The 16,896-nt window shown below is 34.2% G+C and overlaps 1 protein-coding gene and 1 non-coding gene across 14 annotated transcripts in view; one reads left to right on the forward strand and one right to left on the reverse strand.

The window, feature by feature from the left end:
• DENND1A (DENN domain containing 1A) overlaps positions 1–16,896 on the reverse strand; it is a 665,083-nt gene that overhangs the window by 354,487 nt on the left and 293,700 nt on the right. Inside the window, exon 1 of one of the 13 annotated variants that reach the window (XM_077144393.1) lies at positions 12,541–15,237. The exons of 11 other annotated variants lie outside the window; for them this stretch is intronic. In XM_077144393.1, the coding sequence (XP_077000508.1) occupies positions 12,541–12,545 (5 nt within the window). In that variant the 5' untranslated portion in view covers positions 12,546–15,237. One more of the 13 variants, XM_077144391.1, reaches the window with a different exon arrangement.
• On the forward strand, positions 9,989–10,091 carry LOC143675305 (U6 spliceosomal RNA). Its single transcript, XR_013171538.1, has one exon. It is a non-coding gene; the product is annotated as a U6 spliceosomal RNA (small nuclear RNA).

Below are 16,896 nucleotides of genomic sequence, written 5' to 3' on the forward strand. Positions count from 1 at the left end.
TATACAGTTGCTTAACACCACTGCAGTCAAGCTATAGAATAGTTCCAGGATCCCAAAATGTTCCCTTGTGCCCCATCCGAGTCAATACCCCTCACCCTCACTGGGTGTCTATTAATGTGTCATAGCTATAATCACACTATATTGAGATCATCTGTTTCCCATCTGCTCTTCCCACCATCTACCTCTACTTTCTAACGTAAAGCAAAATTCACTCTCTCTGATACACAGTTCTATAAATTTTGAAAAATGTATGCAGATGTGTAACAGCCACAGACAATCAAGAGACAGAACAGCTCCATCATCACCTCCTACTAAATTCCTTAGTATTGTCCTTTTCTAGTCAACCATTCCTTCATTCTCAACCCCTGGCAACCACTGATCTGTTTCTTGTTTTCCTAATTTTGGCCTTTTCAGAATATCATATAATGGAATAATACACTATATTTTCTATTGAGTCTGGCTTCTATCATGATCTCTTAAACCTCACTGTGTATTTTAGCCTTTTCTTTACTGCTGACCAAGGAACACAAATTTTAATTATGACACATTTCTAGAAGCATTCCCATGTAATAAAACTCCATGGTGCTAGCTATCATGCCATCCAAATGAGGGGGTGTCATAGGAACCATACAATCCATATAATGTATTGAAACAGTACAGCATTCACCAATTTCATTAGTTATTTTATTTAATGCTAACAAATTACTTATGATATATCTCACATGTGACTGAAATAAACCAGCCAATCCAACACTAGGATTGAGAACCTCTATCTAATTCTATGCTTTCTCCTGGTTAAGAAACTATGACTAACCCAGAGGTCTGGCAGTAAACTCTGTGTGGTAACAAGAGTTTGCTCCATGACCAGAAAAGGCAGAACCTGAACTCTTTGCCACCTGGCCGAACCAGTTTAGGCAAAGGAGGTAGGAGAGCAGCCAACTGCTCTAAACTGTTCAACTCTCATTTTATAGAAGCAGCAGCAGAAGCTGAGCAAGTGAAAGGAACTTAACCAGGGCCACACTTTTGCAGAGTCAAAAGGACATTCTAACAAACTGAGAAGTACATGATTCTGTCCACACTGAATGGTTCAGCAATCCCCCAATATTACTCTCTCTTTTCTTGTTCTGCTCTACTACCTAACAAGGAGAGTTAAAAAGAACATGGTTTCTTTAGTCTCAGAGAACATATAGTAAGTTCTGAAGACAGGTTGCTGTCTTCAATATCTACAATTGCCCTACTTCTATAGGTAATGAAATACCAAAATTTCAATTGGATTCCACAAGGACTTTCCATATTTCCTTACTAATCGGGATTTAAGTGATATGTATTTAGCTCCAAAGTTAATGTAGTTCTTGTAATACTATAGATTTTTATATCTATCTGACATCCACTTGTGTTATTATTGCATTGTTAACTCGGTTATCACACATTTACTGACTGGGAGGCTAACAGGTGAATCAGAGAGTCTCTAATTTGAAGGAGTTCAGTTTCTAGAGGGGGAATCAGATGCAAAAATCTGTAAGCAGAATTACTGAGATAAGTCCTCTCATTCTCTTATGAGAGAAGTATGCAAACAAACAAAATTCTCTCTCTCACATGAGAGTGGCACACACATATGGAAGACTACCAACCCAATCAGATGCATAAGCCCTAACAAGGGCTATCGATAATTCTAAAATTAAAAAGAACAAGTCACATTAAGACTCCATTATTTTATAGAAGCACAGCTGAATAAGGGCTACTGGAACACAGAATCCAATTCCCAAAAAGGATCACTTGGTTTTTATTAACAATTTTCTTCTTGTATCTTTTTGTTGTTGTTGTTAATACAATAAACTGTCACCTTTGTCTGGATTCAGAATGTAAAATCAGGCAATAAAATGGCAAGTCTTACAACTGTGAACTTCAATCAGCTCATTACAAACCAAAGAGACATATTTGAATGCATGTTGCTACATTCATTTACCTTTTCTACCAAGCCATTCAATTACACGATTTCAGATTTTGTATAAAAAAATACATCCACATTTCTTTCAAAAGCTGGTTTTTGGAGAAAAGTGATTAGAACAGCATGGTATGATACATTAATACAGTGGTTTCATTTAATGGACAATGGCAGTTTTTGAAATGCTCCCTGTACTTTAAATTATTGCATTTAGAATTCATGACTACGTGCCTCAACTTTTTTCTTTTACTGCTGTACAATACACTTCACTGCCACTGTGAATGCTAACAAAACACATTATCAGAAGAGTTTTATTAGCATTTGTAACCCTAATTAAACTCATTTTTAAAGGTGGGGAGTGGATACATTGGGTGTTCAAATCATGTGAACACTGAAAAGGATAAAGCATTATAATTGAGGAAAGAGAGAGGGAGAGAAAAAAAGTGGAGCAAAAGAAAAGTCTTAAACCAAAATTTAATGTCCCCTTGGAGAGACAGGGCACAAAAGAGATGGAGTTTATTCTAACCAGAAGCAGCTGTTGCTGTTCGAATTAGGAAGTATTCCTAATGAATCAGCAGTTCTTATAATAAATATACTTCCCTTTGAAATGTGAGGATTCTGCTAGAGAATTTCTTTTGATATATTTTTTACATGAACTCATTAAGCTGAGAAGCAGCAGCGATTGAGCATGTTCTTTTATAAATTACCGTGGCCATAACATGTCCGCTCAAGGTAGTTTAGGTTGGGCACAGGAAAACAAAGAAATAAAGTTAAAATGGTATCTATTCACCAACATCCTATGTGTAACACTCCAAATAAACTTTGTAAACTATGTAGCAGTCATGTCTTATCAAATACCTGCCATCACACCTTTTTTTTAAAAAAAAAAAGCTGTTTTAAGTTAAGCTTAAAACAGAAATGAGAGCTATGCAAATAATCAAAGAGGCATTCTCTTTGCATTAAGAGCAACTCCCCAATTCAAACATGGTGAAAATCTGATTGCAGAGTATATTCCATTGTCCAGATATCCCTCTTACCATTTTAAGAAGTAGAAAAAATATTATGCACACATGCATATTTATTTCATCCCCATGTAGGTTCCATGTTCCTCTTTATTTTCTTGCCTTTAAAAACAATTTCTAACAGAGGTATCTCTTAACAAAAATCAGTGTGTCCCTATCAATATCAAAATAAAATTCATTGAAGGTGCATATTCTCATCAACAGATGTGAGAAAGCAGAGCACACGTATTATTCTCTCCACCATTTTTCTCCAACTTTTTGTCAATCATTCTCTCCCTATCTCCACCTCTTCCTCTTCTATGGTGGGTTTCCAGGACAATTGGAGCCTCAGTGCAAAAACCAGGAACCCCAGGAGTTATGAAATGACACCAGGTGCTATGAAAAAAACTATTAATAGAGTTACATGGTTTTTTTTCTCCTAACCTCAATGGAACTTAAGCCTTAAACCTGAAAATGAAAATGAAAGGACATTCTAAACATAAATCACTATCTTTAGGTTGCTTAAACATTTTTTGCTTTTCACAAACTTAGAGGTGACCTCCTATCTCACTTAGGCCACTTTTGAACTGAGCAACAGGTTCAGAGAATGCCAGGATATATAGAACTGCAGATAATTGAAGTCAAGGACCAAAAGGATTTAACTCTATCATAACCATATCATACAGAAGAGATGGAATTAAGTAGCTCCTTGGAAGAAAGAAGGCTTGAGTCATATAGGGAAGGGCACGAGGATTATCAAGCTTCTTCTACCAGTCAGCACCCTAGTAAGAGGAAATCCAGAAAACAAACCAAGAAGTCATGATAAGAGATCCCTCTTCTTAAAGATCAATGGGTATAATAAGAATACTGGGCTCAAAAGGCTCAGGAAATATGTCTGAGATCACATGATAAATGTTAGAGCCATTTTTGAACCCAAGTCTCTCTGATTCTAGCGTCATACCATCACGTGACTTTCAAATTATGACAGATAAGATTCCGCTCACTGGGCAGCACATCCTCCTTAGGACAACTCATTTGGCCACAAAGGTTTAACTCTGTGTCATTCTCAAGATGGAAAAGTAGCAGAGAAGAGTTAAGTCATTTAAAAAACAGTACAAAATTCCACTGTAGAAGTGGGACTCAGAGGGTGCAAGAGTAGTTCAGCAGTAGAATTCTCATCTGCCATGTGGGAGACTAGGGTTCAATTCCCGGTCCATGTACTTCCTCCAAAAAACAAAACAAACAAGCAAAACAAACAAACAAAAATTCAACAAATGGTGCTGCAATAATGGAATACTCACATGGAAAAATAATGAAATGTGACTCCACCAAACAACATACAAAAAAAAACAAATTAGTATAACTCATGTAGATAGTTTGATTGAATGTCATAAGTACTTGGAATCTCAGGTAGCACATGAGATTTTGTTGGTTTGTCCAGAGTGATCCCCCGATGAATCCCAGAATGATTTGATCAGTGACTGGAAAAGTATTTGTAAGCCCCCTTCCGGGAATGGTGAGAGTGGGGAGAAATTCAACTTCCCCAAGTTGAATTCTTGATATTCTCACAAGCAGTGTGGACAACCAAAGCTATAGGCTGAGCCCCCAGGCTTGGGGTTTGTTCACATGAAACTTAACCCCACAAAGGATAGGTCAAGTCTACTTAAAATTTAGGCCTAAGAGTCACCCTCAGGAGAGCCTCTTTGGTTGCTCAGATATGGCCTCTCTCTCCAGCCAACACAGCAAGCAGACTCACCACCCGCCCCCTGTCTACGTGGGACATGACTCCCAGGGGTGTGGACCTTCCTGGCAATGTGGGACAGAAATCCCAGAATGAGCTGAGACTCAGCATCAAGGAATTGAGAAAAACTCTAGAATGAGCTGAGACCCAGCATCAAGGAACTGAGAATACCTTCTCGACCAAAAGGCGGCAGAGGGAAATGAGACAAAGCGTCACTGGCTGAGAGATTCCAAACAGAGTCAAGAGGTTGTTCTGGAGATTATTCTTACGCATTAAGTAGATATCACCTTGTTATCCAAGATGTAATGGAGAGGCTGGAGGAACTGTTCCAGTAGCCATGTTTCTTGATGATGATTGTATAATGATATAGCTTCACAATGTTACTGTGTGATTGTGAAAAAAGGAGCATCAGATACAAGGTTATCTACCTTGTCAACAGACGAGTAGAACGTATGGAATAAAAATAAATAATAGGGGGAACAAATGTTAAAATAAATTTGGTTTGAAATGCTAGTGATCAATGAACAGGGAGGGGTAAGGGGCATGGTATGTAAAATTTTTTTTTTCTGTTTTTGTTTTATTTTTCTGTTGTCTTTTTATTCCTTTTTCTGAATTGATGCAAATGTTCTAAGAAATGATCATGATGATGAATATGCAACTATGTGATGATATTGTGAATTACTGATTATATATGTAGAACGGAATGAGCATATATACTAAGAATGTTTGTGCTTCTTTCCTGTAATTGTTTTTTTAATTAATAAAATTTTTTTTAAATGCTAGGTTATATATTTACACATATGTACATATGCACATACAATATTTTAAAATACTGTGAATCTAGCAAAAAGTAAACTGTAGAGGGTAAAAAATTAAATGGAAACTAAAAACTCAGAAAGGTAAATTAAAAACAAAGCTGACTTTCATCCTGAAACTCTTTGAAAAACCATGGATATCTGGCTTTCCCATGTTGCAGGCCAAAGGAATAAGTGAAAGAATATAAAGCCTAGAAACCTTCTAAGGATATTATAACCTAAAGCTGAGATACTCAAGGACTATCTCTTTAGTGTAAGGGTGAAAAAAACTTAATAAATTCTATCACTACAAAATGTTCAGTCTTGACACTGTGGCTGAGAAGAGGCAAATACCTCCATTGATATTTCCTAACTAAAAGCATAAATCTCACATGGATTTGCAATCCAAATTCACCTACCATAATCTCATAAAATGGAAAATCTATAGAGCATCCTAATAATCATTACCCCTCAGTGACGAGAAGAGGCATAATTGAAGTGAAAATCTTCTTGGGGGAGGGGGGGGAGGACGACAAAGTTCACCAAGGCCTCAAAAAATTCCTACAATAAAGCTATCTGGACAACTACAATAACCAGAAACAAAACATAAAAAACAATGTTTAATGCATTTCTTAAAAGTAAAAGACTGAAAATGAGTAGAAAACAAAAAACTACTCTGTAAAAGAACTAATGGAACTTCATGAAATGAAAATAATAATAAGTGAAATTTAAAACTTAACAGATGGATTTAAGAGCAGATTAGACATAAAGGAAGGCAAAATTGGTGAACTGGAAAAGAAATCTAAATATGTTATCCATAATGTGGTCTTAATAGACAAAGAAAAAAACATGATAAGGAAGAAGGCAATACATAAGAGAGAGTAAAAAATTCTAACACCTTCAAATCAGATTTCCAGAAGGATATAATAGGATAAAATAGAGAAGAGACAATAGACAAACAAATAGGGGCTAAGAACATTTCAGAACTGCTAATCCAAAAATCTAAAGCATGAAAGAGGTACACTTATCCACTGTTGGTGGGAATGTCAAATGGTGCAACCACTGTGGAAGGCAGTTTGGCAGTTCCTCAAAAACCTGAATATAGAATTGCCATACGACCCAGCAATACCATTGCTAGGTATCTACTCAAAGGACTTAAGGGCAAAGACACAAACGGACATTTGCACACCAATGTTTATAGCAGCGTTATTTACAATTGCAAAGAGATGGAAACAGCCAAAATGTCCATCAACAGATGAGTGGCTAAACAGACTGTGGTATATACATACGATGGAATATTATGCAGCTTTAAGACAGAATAAACTTATGAAGCATGTAATAATGTGGATGGACCTAGAGAACATTATGCTGAGTGAGTCTAGCCAAAAACTAAAGGACAAATACTGTATGGTTCCACTGATGTGAACCGACATTCGAGAATAAACTTGGAATATGTCATTGGTAACAGAGTCCAGCAGGAGTTAGAAACAGGGTAAGATAATGGGTAATTGGAGCTGAAGGGATACAGACTGTGCAACAGGACTAGATACAAAAACTCAAAAATGGACAGCACAATAATACCTAATTGTAAAGTAATCATGTTAAAACACTGAATGAAGCTGCATCTGAGCTATAGTTTTTTTGTTTGTTTGTTTGTGTCTTTTGTTTTCTTTTTTTAATTATTATTATTTTTATTTTTTTCTCTATATTAACATTCTATATCTTTTTCTGTTGTTTTGCTAGTTCTTTTCCTAAATCGATGCAAATGTACTAAGAAATGATGATCATGCATCTATGTGATGATGTTAAGAATTACTGACTGCATATGTAGAATGGAATGATTTCTAAATGTTGTGTTAATTTCTTTTTTCTTTAATTAATAAAAAAAAAGACAACTTACAAAAAAAAAATCTAAAGCATGGTAAATAAAAAGAGATCCACAAAAAAGATACAGCACTATGAAACTTCAGAACCCAAATTTAATAAAAAGCATGAAAAAATAAGACTTAGTTTAAAGAGCAACAATTTAACATACTTATTCCTGACAAACAAATGAAACAAACAAGCAAAGACAAATTAGAGATTAAAAAGCACCTCTCGTCTAATAAAGAATATTTATTTAGGGCTTATCTTACTGAAAAAAATGTTAAAATGTTCCCTTTAAGATCAAAAACAATAAAGGGGTATTTAAATTATTTCTATTCAACACTGTACTAGAGATATTAAGCAGCACAACTGGATAAAAAATGGAATAAAGGTTAAAAAAATAGAAACGGGAAAAAAGGCAAATTAATCATTTACATTTTAGAAGATTTTCTACTTGAAATCCAAAAGAATGTATAAATAAATTATTAGAAATAATTAGGTAGGTGTGCAAAAGATAAAAATCAATTGAATTTCTAAACAGGAGAAAAATGTAATAAAAAAAAGACGTTATTTACAGAAACCACAAAAAAATTAAGTTTTTAAGGAAAAATGAACCAAAGATGTATAGGCCCATAATAGAAGAAATTCTAAAATATTATTAAAATAAGACCTAAATAAACTGTTCAAGAATTGGATAGGAGGAGTCACTAACATAAAGATGTTAATTCACCTCAGACTTAGCTATATATTCAATGAAAGGCCAATCAAAATCTTAACATTGTTTTTTATGAAATCTGAAATATATGAGTCTAAAGTTTACATGGATAGGCATAGTATGAAGAAGAGCAAGACATTCCTGAAGAAAAGAAGGCAGCAGGGAAATTTTCTCAACAGATTAAAACTACAGTAATCAACACAGCAAGGTACTGACACAAATTATTAACTAACAGAGCAAGAGGAAGTGTCAAAAAGTAGACCCAAGCATACAGGAAAACTTGTTATATGACAGGGTTGGCAGTACAAATTCCTAAGGGAAAGAATGGATATTCAAGAGATATTACAGGGGCAACTGGATATCCAAACAGGAAAAAAAAAAAAAAAAGAAATTGGATGCCAACTGTATGCTGCTTCTACTTCTAAAAAGCAGTTTTAGGCAGACTAAAGATCTAAATATGAAAGACAAACTTAACAATTCTGGGGAAAGACATTACTAAAACACACACACACACACACACACACCCAATATTTCTCATGAACACAGACTTAAAAATTCTAAACTAAATTATCAGTAAATAAAATCCAAAAATATATAAAAGGATAAAACAACACTGTCAAGTGAGTTGGTTGAACATTAACAATCAACATAATTCACCATTTTAAAAGAATAAAAGGAAAAAACATGTGTCCAGAAAAAGAGATGCAGAATAAACATTTGATAAAATTTGACATTCATGAAAAAAAAAAAAAAAACTCTCCACCAATTAGGACTAGAAGGAAATTTCCTCAAGCTAAGGGGTATTTCTGAAAAATTTAGAGCTTATATTATACTTTAAGATAAAATATTATCTATCCCCCCCATAAGACTGGAAACAACACAAGGATATTTGCACTCATCACTTCTGTTCAACATTCAATATGGTATTGAGTGTTCTACTCATGCAATAAAGCAAAAAGTATAAGTGAAAGGCATAAAAATTAAAAAATAAGAAATAAAACTGTCTCTTTGAAGATGACATGATTGTTTACAAAGTCTAGAGAATCCACAAAGAGCTATAAGACTAATGAAAACACTTTGCAAAATGATAGGCTATAGGGTCAATATACAAAAAAAATTAATTATAAACATAAAAAAAACAACTGGCAAATACAATAAAATATACAGAGTTCTATTTACAGCATCATTTTTAAAAAACCCATAAAATACCTAGTAATAAAGGTAAAAGAGAAGCATGACCTTTAAAAGTAAAAAATACAGTTGCTGCTCAGAGAAATTATGGAAGACATAATTAAAGAGAGAGAATGTCATATTTGTGGATCACAAGACTCAATATTGTTATGATAATTCTTTCTAAATTGAGCTACAGATTCAATAAAATTCCGATCAAAATCTCACCAGCTATTGTTGTAGAAATCAACAAGCAGATTCTATAATGCACAGGGAAATGTAAAGGACCTAGAATATCCAAAGCAATTTTGAAAAAGAAGACCACAGTTAAAAGATATATACTACCTGTCACTTCAAAGCTATAGTTTTCAAGACAGTGTGGCATAAGGATCAACAAATATATCAATAGCATAGAATTTACCCACATTTCTATAGTTGCTACAAAAGCACCAAGGCAATCTAAAGGAGAAATGAAAGTCTTTCCAACAAATGAAGGTGAAATGACTGGGTAACCATATGGAAAAACTGAACATGTACAAAAATTAATTTGAGACAGATCACAGATCTAAATGTGAAAGCTAAAACTATCATGTTTCTCAAGAACATGATATAAAAGAATATCTTCATGACTTAGGAGTAGGCAAAAGTTCCTTAGGACAAACAAAGCATTAACCATCAAAGAAAAATTGATAAATTGTATTTCTTCAGCATAAAAGACTACTGCTCATCAAAAGACACCATTAAGCAAATGAGTGTTTGCTGTGGCAGCATACTTACTGAAATTAGAACAATGAATAGAATATCAGTATGGCCCCTGCATAAAGCTGACATGCCAATTCATGAGGCATTCCATATTTTTAAAAAGGGAGGTAGAACTACTGGCCCCGCGAAAAATAAAAGGGAGTAAGAGGGTGCTGCTATAAAAAACTGTTTGCCAATAAATTAGATAATCTAGATGAAATGGACAAATTCTAGAAACACACAAACTTCTTACATTGACACAAGAAGAAACAGAAGATCTCACCAATTATCAGTAAAGAGATTGAATCAGTAACCAAAATCTCCCAACAAAGAAAAGCCCAGGACCAAAAGGCTTCAGAGGGGGATTTTACCAAATCTTCCAAGAAGACAACACCAATTCTGCCCTAACTCTTCCAAAAAGTTGAAGCAGTAATTCATTCTACAAAGCCAACATCACCCTCATACCAAACTAAAGATAACACAAGGAAAGAAAATTACAGACCAATATCTCTTATGAATATAGATACAGAAATCCTCAACAAAATACTAGGAAACCAAATTCAATAGCATATTAAAAGAATTAGACATCATAATCAAGAGGAGTTCAAAGAAAATCAATGACTATAATAAACCACATTAACAGAAAGAAGGTTAAAAAAAAACCACAGGATCCACAACTGATGCAAAATAGACACTGACAAAATCAAGCACCACTTCTTTAAAAATGATGGAGAAAACTAGAAACAGAAGGAAGCTTCTTCAACCTGATAAAGGGTATATATGAAAACCCCACAGCTAACATTCCACTTAATGGTGAAATATTGAAAGCCTTCCCTCAAAGATGAGGGAGAAGAGAAGGATGCCTGCTGTCACCAATGTTATTCAACACTGTACTGGAAGTTCTAGCCAGAGTAGTTAGGCAAGAAAAAAAAAAAAGTTATCAAATTTTAATAGAAGAAGTAAAACTTTCCCTATTTACAGATGACATGATCCTATATACTGAAAATTCCACAACAAAGCTCCTAGACCTAATAAATGGATTCAGCAAAGTGGTACAGTACAAGACCAACACCAAAAAATCAGTAGTGTTTCTGTACACTAGTAATGAGCAACTGAGGAGGAAATCAAGAAAAAAATTCCATTTAAAAGAGCAACCAAAAGAATCAAATATCTAGAAATAAATTTAACCAAGGAAGTAAAGGACTTATACACAGAAAACTACAAAAATTGCTAAATAAAATCAAAGACCTAAATAAATGGAAGAAAATTCCAAGTTCATGGATTAGAAGACTGAACATTGTTAAGATGTCAATTCTACCAAAAGCAATTTACAGATTAAATGCAATCCCAATCAAAATTCCAACAACCTTCTTTGCAGAAATGAAAAGCCATTCATTAAATTTACGTAGAAGGGTAAAGGACCCCAAATAGCCAAAGCAATCTTGAAAATGAAGAATGAAGTTGGAGGACTCATGCTTCCCAATCTTATTACAAAGCCACAGTAATCGTAAAACAGCATGGTACTGACACAAGAACAGACATATACACCAATGGAATAAAGTTGAGAGCTCAGAATTAGCCCTCATATTTACAATCAACTGATTTTTCAAAAGGGGGCAAAGAGTACCCAATTGGGAAATAATAGTCTCTTCAACAAATGGCAGTGGGAAAACTGGTCTCTGTTTGCAAAAGAAAGGAGGATCCCTACCTCACACCTTATACAAATATCAACTCAAACTTAATCAAAGACCTAAATAAAAGAGCCAGAACTATTAAACTCCTAGAAGAAACACAGGGAAGCATCTTCAGGATCACATGTTGGGCAATAATTTCTTAGGCTTCATACCCAAAACACAAGCAACAAAAGAAAAAAAAATAGATAACTGGGACCTCATCAAAATTTAAAACTTTTATGCCTCAAAGGACTTTATCATGAAAGTAAAACAACCATCTAAGCAATGGGAGAAAATTTTTGGAAACCACATATCTGATAAAGGTTAAATGTCCAGAATATATAAAGAAATCCTTCAAGTTAACAACAAAGAAGACAAATAACCCAATTAAAAAATGGGCAAAATACCTGAATAGATATCTCTACAAACAAGATATACAAATGGCAAAAAAAATACATGAAAAGATCCTCAACATCATTAACCATAAGGGAAATGCACATCAAAACCACAATGAAATACCACGTGACACCCACTAGAATGGCTACTATAAAAATGAAAGAATATATTACAAGTGCTGGTCAGCATGTGGAGAAATTGAAACACTCATTCATTGTGGGTGGCAATGTAAAATGGTGCAGCCATTATGGAAGACAGTTTGACGGCTCCCCTCAGAATATTAAGTATAGAATTACTATGTGACTCAGCAATCCCACTATTAGGTATAAACCCAACTATGTACACTGATGTTCATAGCGGCGTTACTCACAACTGCCATGAGATGGAAGCAATCCAAGTGTCCACCAACCAATGAGTGGATAAACAAAACATGGTATTATTATACAAACAATGGAGTATTTTTCAGCTGTAAAAAAAATGTAGTTGTAATACACATACAACATGGATGAACCTTGGTATCACATTGAATGAAATAAGCCAGACATAAAAAGTCAAATACTGTATGATCTCACTGATACGAAATAATTAGAATAAGCAAACAATTAGAGTCAGAATCTAGAATAAGGGTTGCTAGGGGATGGTGGGAAATAGGGAATGGGGAGTTAAGATTTAAAATGTATAGAGTTGCTACTTAGAATGATGAAATGCTTTGGTAATGGATGGTGGTAATGGTAGCACAACATTGTGAATGTAATTAATCACATTCTGAATGTGGTTAAAAAGGTTAGGCTGTGTATATGGTAGCAGAATAAAAATTAAATAGAAAAGAGAAAAAAACAAAACAAAACACATGGAGCTGCACTACACATAATCAGGAATCTTAAGTTAAAGCAAGTTCTGTGGATAATTGTACAATTATAAAACTGTGCTTTTTATCAGTTATAATAATTGTACCACATCAATGTAAGGTGTTAATAATAGGGTGGTTCTTGGGAATCTTGTATTTTATGCATGAGTATTTGGTAAACCCATAACTTCTTTACTAAAAACAAATGAATAGGCAAATCCTAGACTGGCAGAAAATAACTGCAAAATACATATCTGACAAAGGACTGGTATTCATAATATATAAAGAATTCCTACAACTCAATATTAAAAGGAAAAAAAATACCCAAGATTTAGTCAGTCCCTTCATGTACCAACAAACACATTAAAAAGGAGCTTGCTCATTAGTCACTAGGGAAATGCAAATTAAAACCACAATGATACAACTAATCGTGGTGCTGTGCTTGGAAATTTATAGCTTTTTTGTACATATATTATTGTTCACAAAAAAAAAAGAAGGAAAAAAGTCAATTGTGATGATAAAAAAGTGCTTAATCCCTCTGGCCTCCTATATTTTGGAGCAGCTAGAAGGAAAAATATGAGAGGATCATATGGTAGCCCATGACAAATTCTGGGATCTGTCCTGTAACCACTTTTTGAAGAGTGCTTTGAAAACTGTTGCTTTTTTATTTCTTTGCTTTGTATATATGTTGTACTATACAATAAAAAAAAAAGGTAGAAAAAAAAACCCACAATGAAATACACTCATCAGAATAGCTAAAAATAAAAAACCTGACAAAACAAAATATTGGTGAGGATGTGGAGTAACTGGAACTCACACATTATTAGTAAGAGTGTAAAACAGTGCAATCACTTTGGGGAAGGGTCTATTAATTTCTTATAAATCTAAATATAGACCTGCCATATGACCCAGCAATTCTACTCCTGTATTCATCTAACAGAAATGAAAACATATGTGCATAGAAAGACTTGTACAAGAATATTCAAAGCAGTTTTGTTTATAATAGCCACATAAAAAAAGTGTCATAGAGAAGGCAGTGATTAACCATGTCAAATTTTACCCACAGTTCAAGAAAGACGAGAACTGAGAATTAATCACTATTTTTGGCAATGTGAGGATAACTGTGACTAGTAGGTGAGAGAGGATAGGACCCAGCGTACAAATGCTGAATTGTGCTCTTGTTAAGAATCTGGATAGTGTGGCTATGTGACATATTAGCAGAGAAAGCAGAATATATGGACCAAGATGCAGGTGGATCAGTAGATGTGGTGGTAGCAGCTTGCAGAATTTCTCTTCTGATTGTTCATAACAGAAGTGATTGTTTAAAACAAATTTAAAACATAAAAATAATCCATTTGTCCACCAACAGAAGTAGTTTTAATTCCATTGGTCGTTTCCTTAAAGTGGATGAGAGAGTCTCAGGTGTTCATTTTATCATTACACCTTATATCTCACATGCATGCTATATATATTCTTTTGGATGCATTGAATAATGCATAATAAATTTTTGAATAGAGCAAATTGCAGAATACTTTAAAAGAAAACTATGCATAATTATTCAGTTCTAGATAGGGGACTAGATAGAGTGGTTCAAGACTTGCATTATATCTATATTTTAAATATTTAATAAATTAATTATTTACATAGAAAATACTGATAAAAAGTTTGCATAATTTTTTTGGAATTTGCTGGGTAGTTGGGATTGTGGGTCATCTCTTCAATTTTTTGGTATATTCTATATTTACCTTTAAGCCTAAATATATTGATGACTGAAAAAATACAATAAACATATCTAAAATTAGTACATGAAAAAACAGTAAAAGGAATATGCTATAATTTTTGCACACGGTTAATAGGGCCATATGTTTGGTTTAGGGTTTTTTCTTCTATTTCTTTATAATACTTTCAATTTGGCAGAGGGAGTTCAGGGAGGAATGAGAATATATCAATTACATAATTGGGAATAAAACATTTAAAAAAAAAAAAAAAGAAAAGAAAATCTCTCAGAGCCTTCTGTTTTCCACCACTTTTAGCACTCTCATTACCCAGGACTTGAATTTGGCTTTTATATTAGTCAGGGCTCTCCAGAGAAAAAGAACCAACATATATATGAGACTTATTAAAGGAATTGGATCATGAGGATAAGGAATCTGATACTCAGCAAGGTTTAATAACTTTCTCAAAGTAACCAGCAATTGCTAGAATCAATTTCCAAACCTAGGCCTATGTGATTCTGCTGACACCCAAATCTCCAACATGCTAAAGAGCTACCAAAACATTTCTAAATCCCTTACCTAATGCTACATAAATAATAATCAGATTTATGCAAATGTTTACTTTCTCTTTAAAAAATATGCATCTAAAGATATAAAAACTAAGAAAAGGGGTGGGCCATGGTGGCTCAGCAGGCAGAGTTCTTACCTGCCATGCTGGAGACCCGGGTTCGATTCCCAGTGCCTGCCCATGCAAAAAAAAAAAAACTAAGAAAAGGCTATAGCAGGGAACCATGATGTGGTTTTGTTTGTTTACAGTTTTGTTTTTTGTTGTTGTTTTTATACCATCGACTAAATTTTGTAACAAGACATCATACAATAAAAGTTTTAAGGGACTTTACAGGAAACAATCAATTGGGAAATCACTATTATAGAGTTTAAATGCTGAATTCTGAAGGCTGAGTTCCATAAAGCAGCCAAGAAAAGATAATCTGAGTGTAGCTGCACTGCTGAAGCATCAAATTAAGGCTCATTTAAAGAAACTTCACCATCATATAAATTTGGTTTGACCTTTTAAGAAATTCTGACAATTTTCAAATGTTGCTAGGGATACCTTGTACACCTTTACAATTATAATCTAACAAAATCTTGGAAGAGATCATTTCAACTTATCTCGCCTATCTACCACAGATGATTCATTGTGTATTTGAGAATGTTTATACAAAAGGGGACAAATACATATTTGTTTTAAAAAGCGATCAATAAAGTTATATCTTTCAAATTCACTGCTACTGTGAAGTACTACCTGTTGTATACCCAAAACAGAAATACCATTTGCACATTTGACAGGGGCAGTCATTCAATACCCTGGTCTTTTAGGTCAATGACATTTTTCTCTACTGTACCTCAGCCACCTACTCCTTTGGTCTTCCCTTGCCTTACAGTTACCAAACTTTATCTGCCTCTGAAATGGCTAATTAAGACTGTTCAATTCTAAGCCTGATTTCTTTTCCTTGCTGTTTTCTCATTTTATAATTCCTGCTATACTTGTTCTTATCCATCATCATTGAAATTCTCTTTATTCTACCCATCCATTAGTCTCTCCTCTCTTCACTCTCACCTTATTCAGCTTAGTGTATATGGTCCAATGTATCCAGACCCTAAAGATCTGTGTCTCTTTTTTTCCCATCACATATGCATGAAAATGCCTTAACCCCTAATAAATCCAACCATTTAACTTCTCTATGCCTACCTTTAGGCTGATAAACGTGGCTGGGGAAAAAATTCTACCTTTAAAAGTCTAAACTCATACCTACAACACTATCTAGCAATTCTTTTTTCACTAGTCAGTCTATTTTAAATCATTTCCATTCTCCACTCAAACCTCTAATCTCTATACACTCTCTTCCTCATTCTCAGCATCTGATCTCACCATTTCATCAAGAAAATTGAAGATATCAGACAGGAATTGTCTCAGCTTTCCAACACATTAATTCATTCAATAAATATTTATTCAACACTGGAAGTCCTGGCTCTGGAACCAGATCACCTATGTACTTACTCTAGTTCTGTACCTTGGGAAATTACTTAACCTGTGCTGCTGTTTATTCATTTCTAAATTGGAGATATTAGTGCATAACTTCATTGGGCTTTGTTATGAAGGTTAAATTAGATAAATATATTTGGAGTATTTAGAATGGTGCCTGTCCAGCATAAGCATCCCATTAATACTGCCATTACTACACTGCCAGGATGACAACTACACCGGCCAGGCACCAGATGAGTATTTTTCCC

Source organism: Tamandua tetradactyla, chromosome 2 (genome assembly GCF_023851605.1).
Source record: "Tamandua tetradactyla isolate mTamTet1 chromosome 2, mTamTet1.pri, whole genome shotgun sequence".
NCBI lineage: Eukaryota > Metazoa > Chordata > Mammalia > Pilosa > Myrmecophagidae > Tamandua > Tamandua tetradactyla.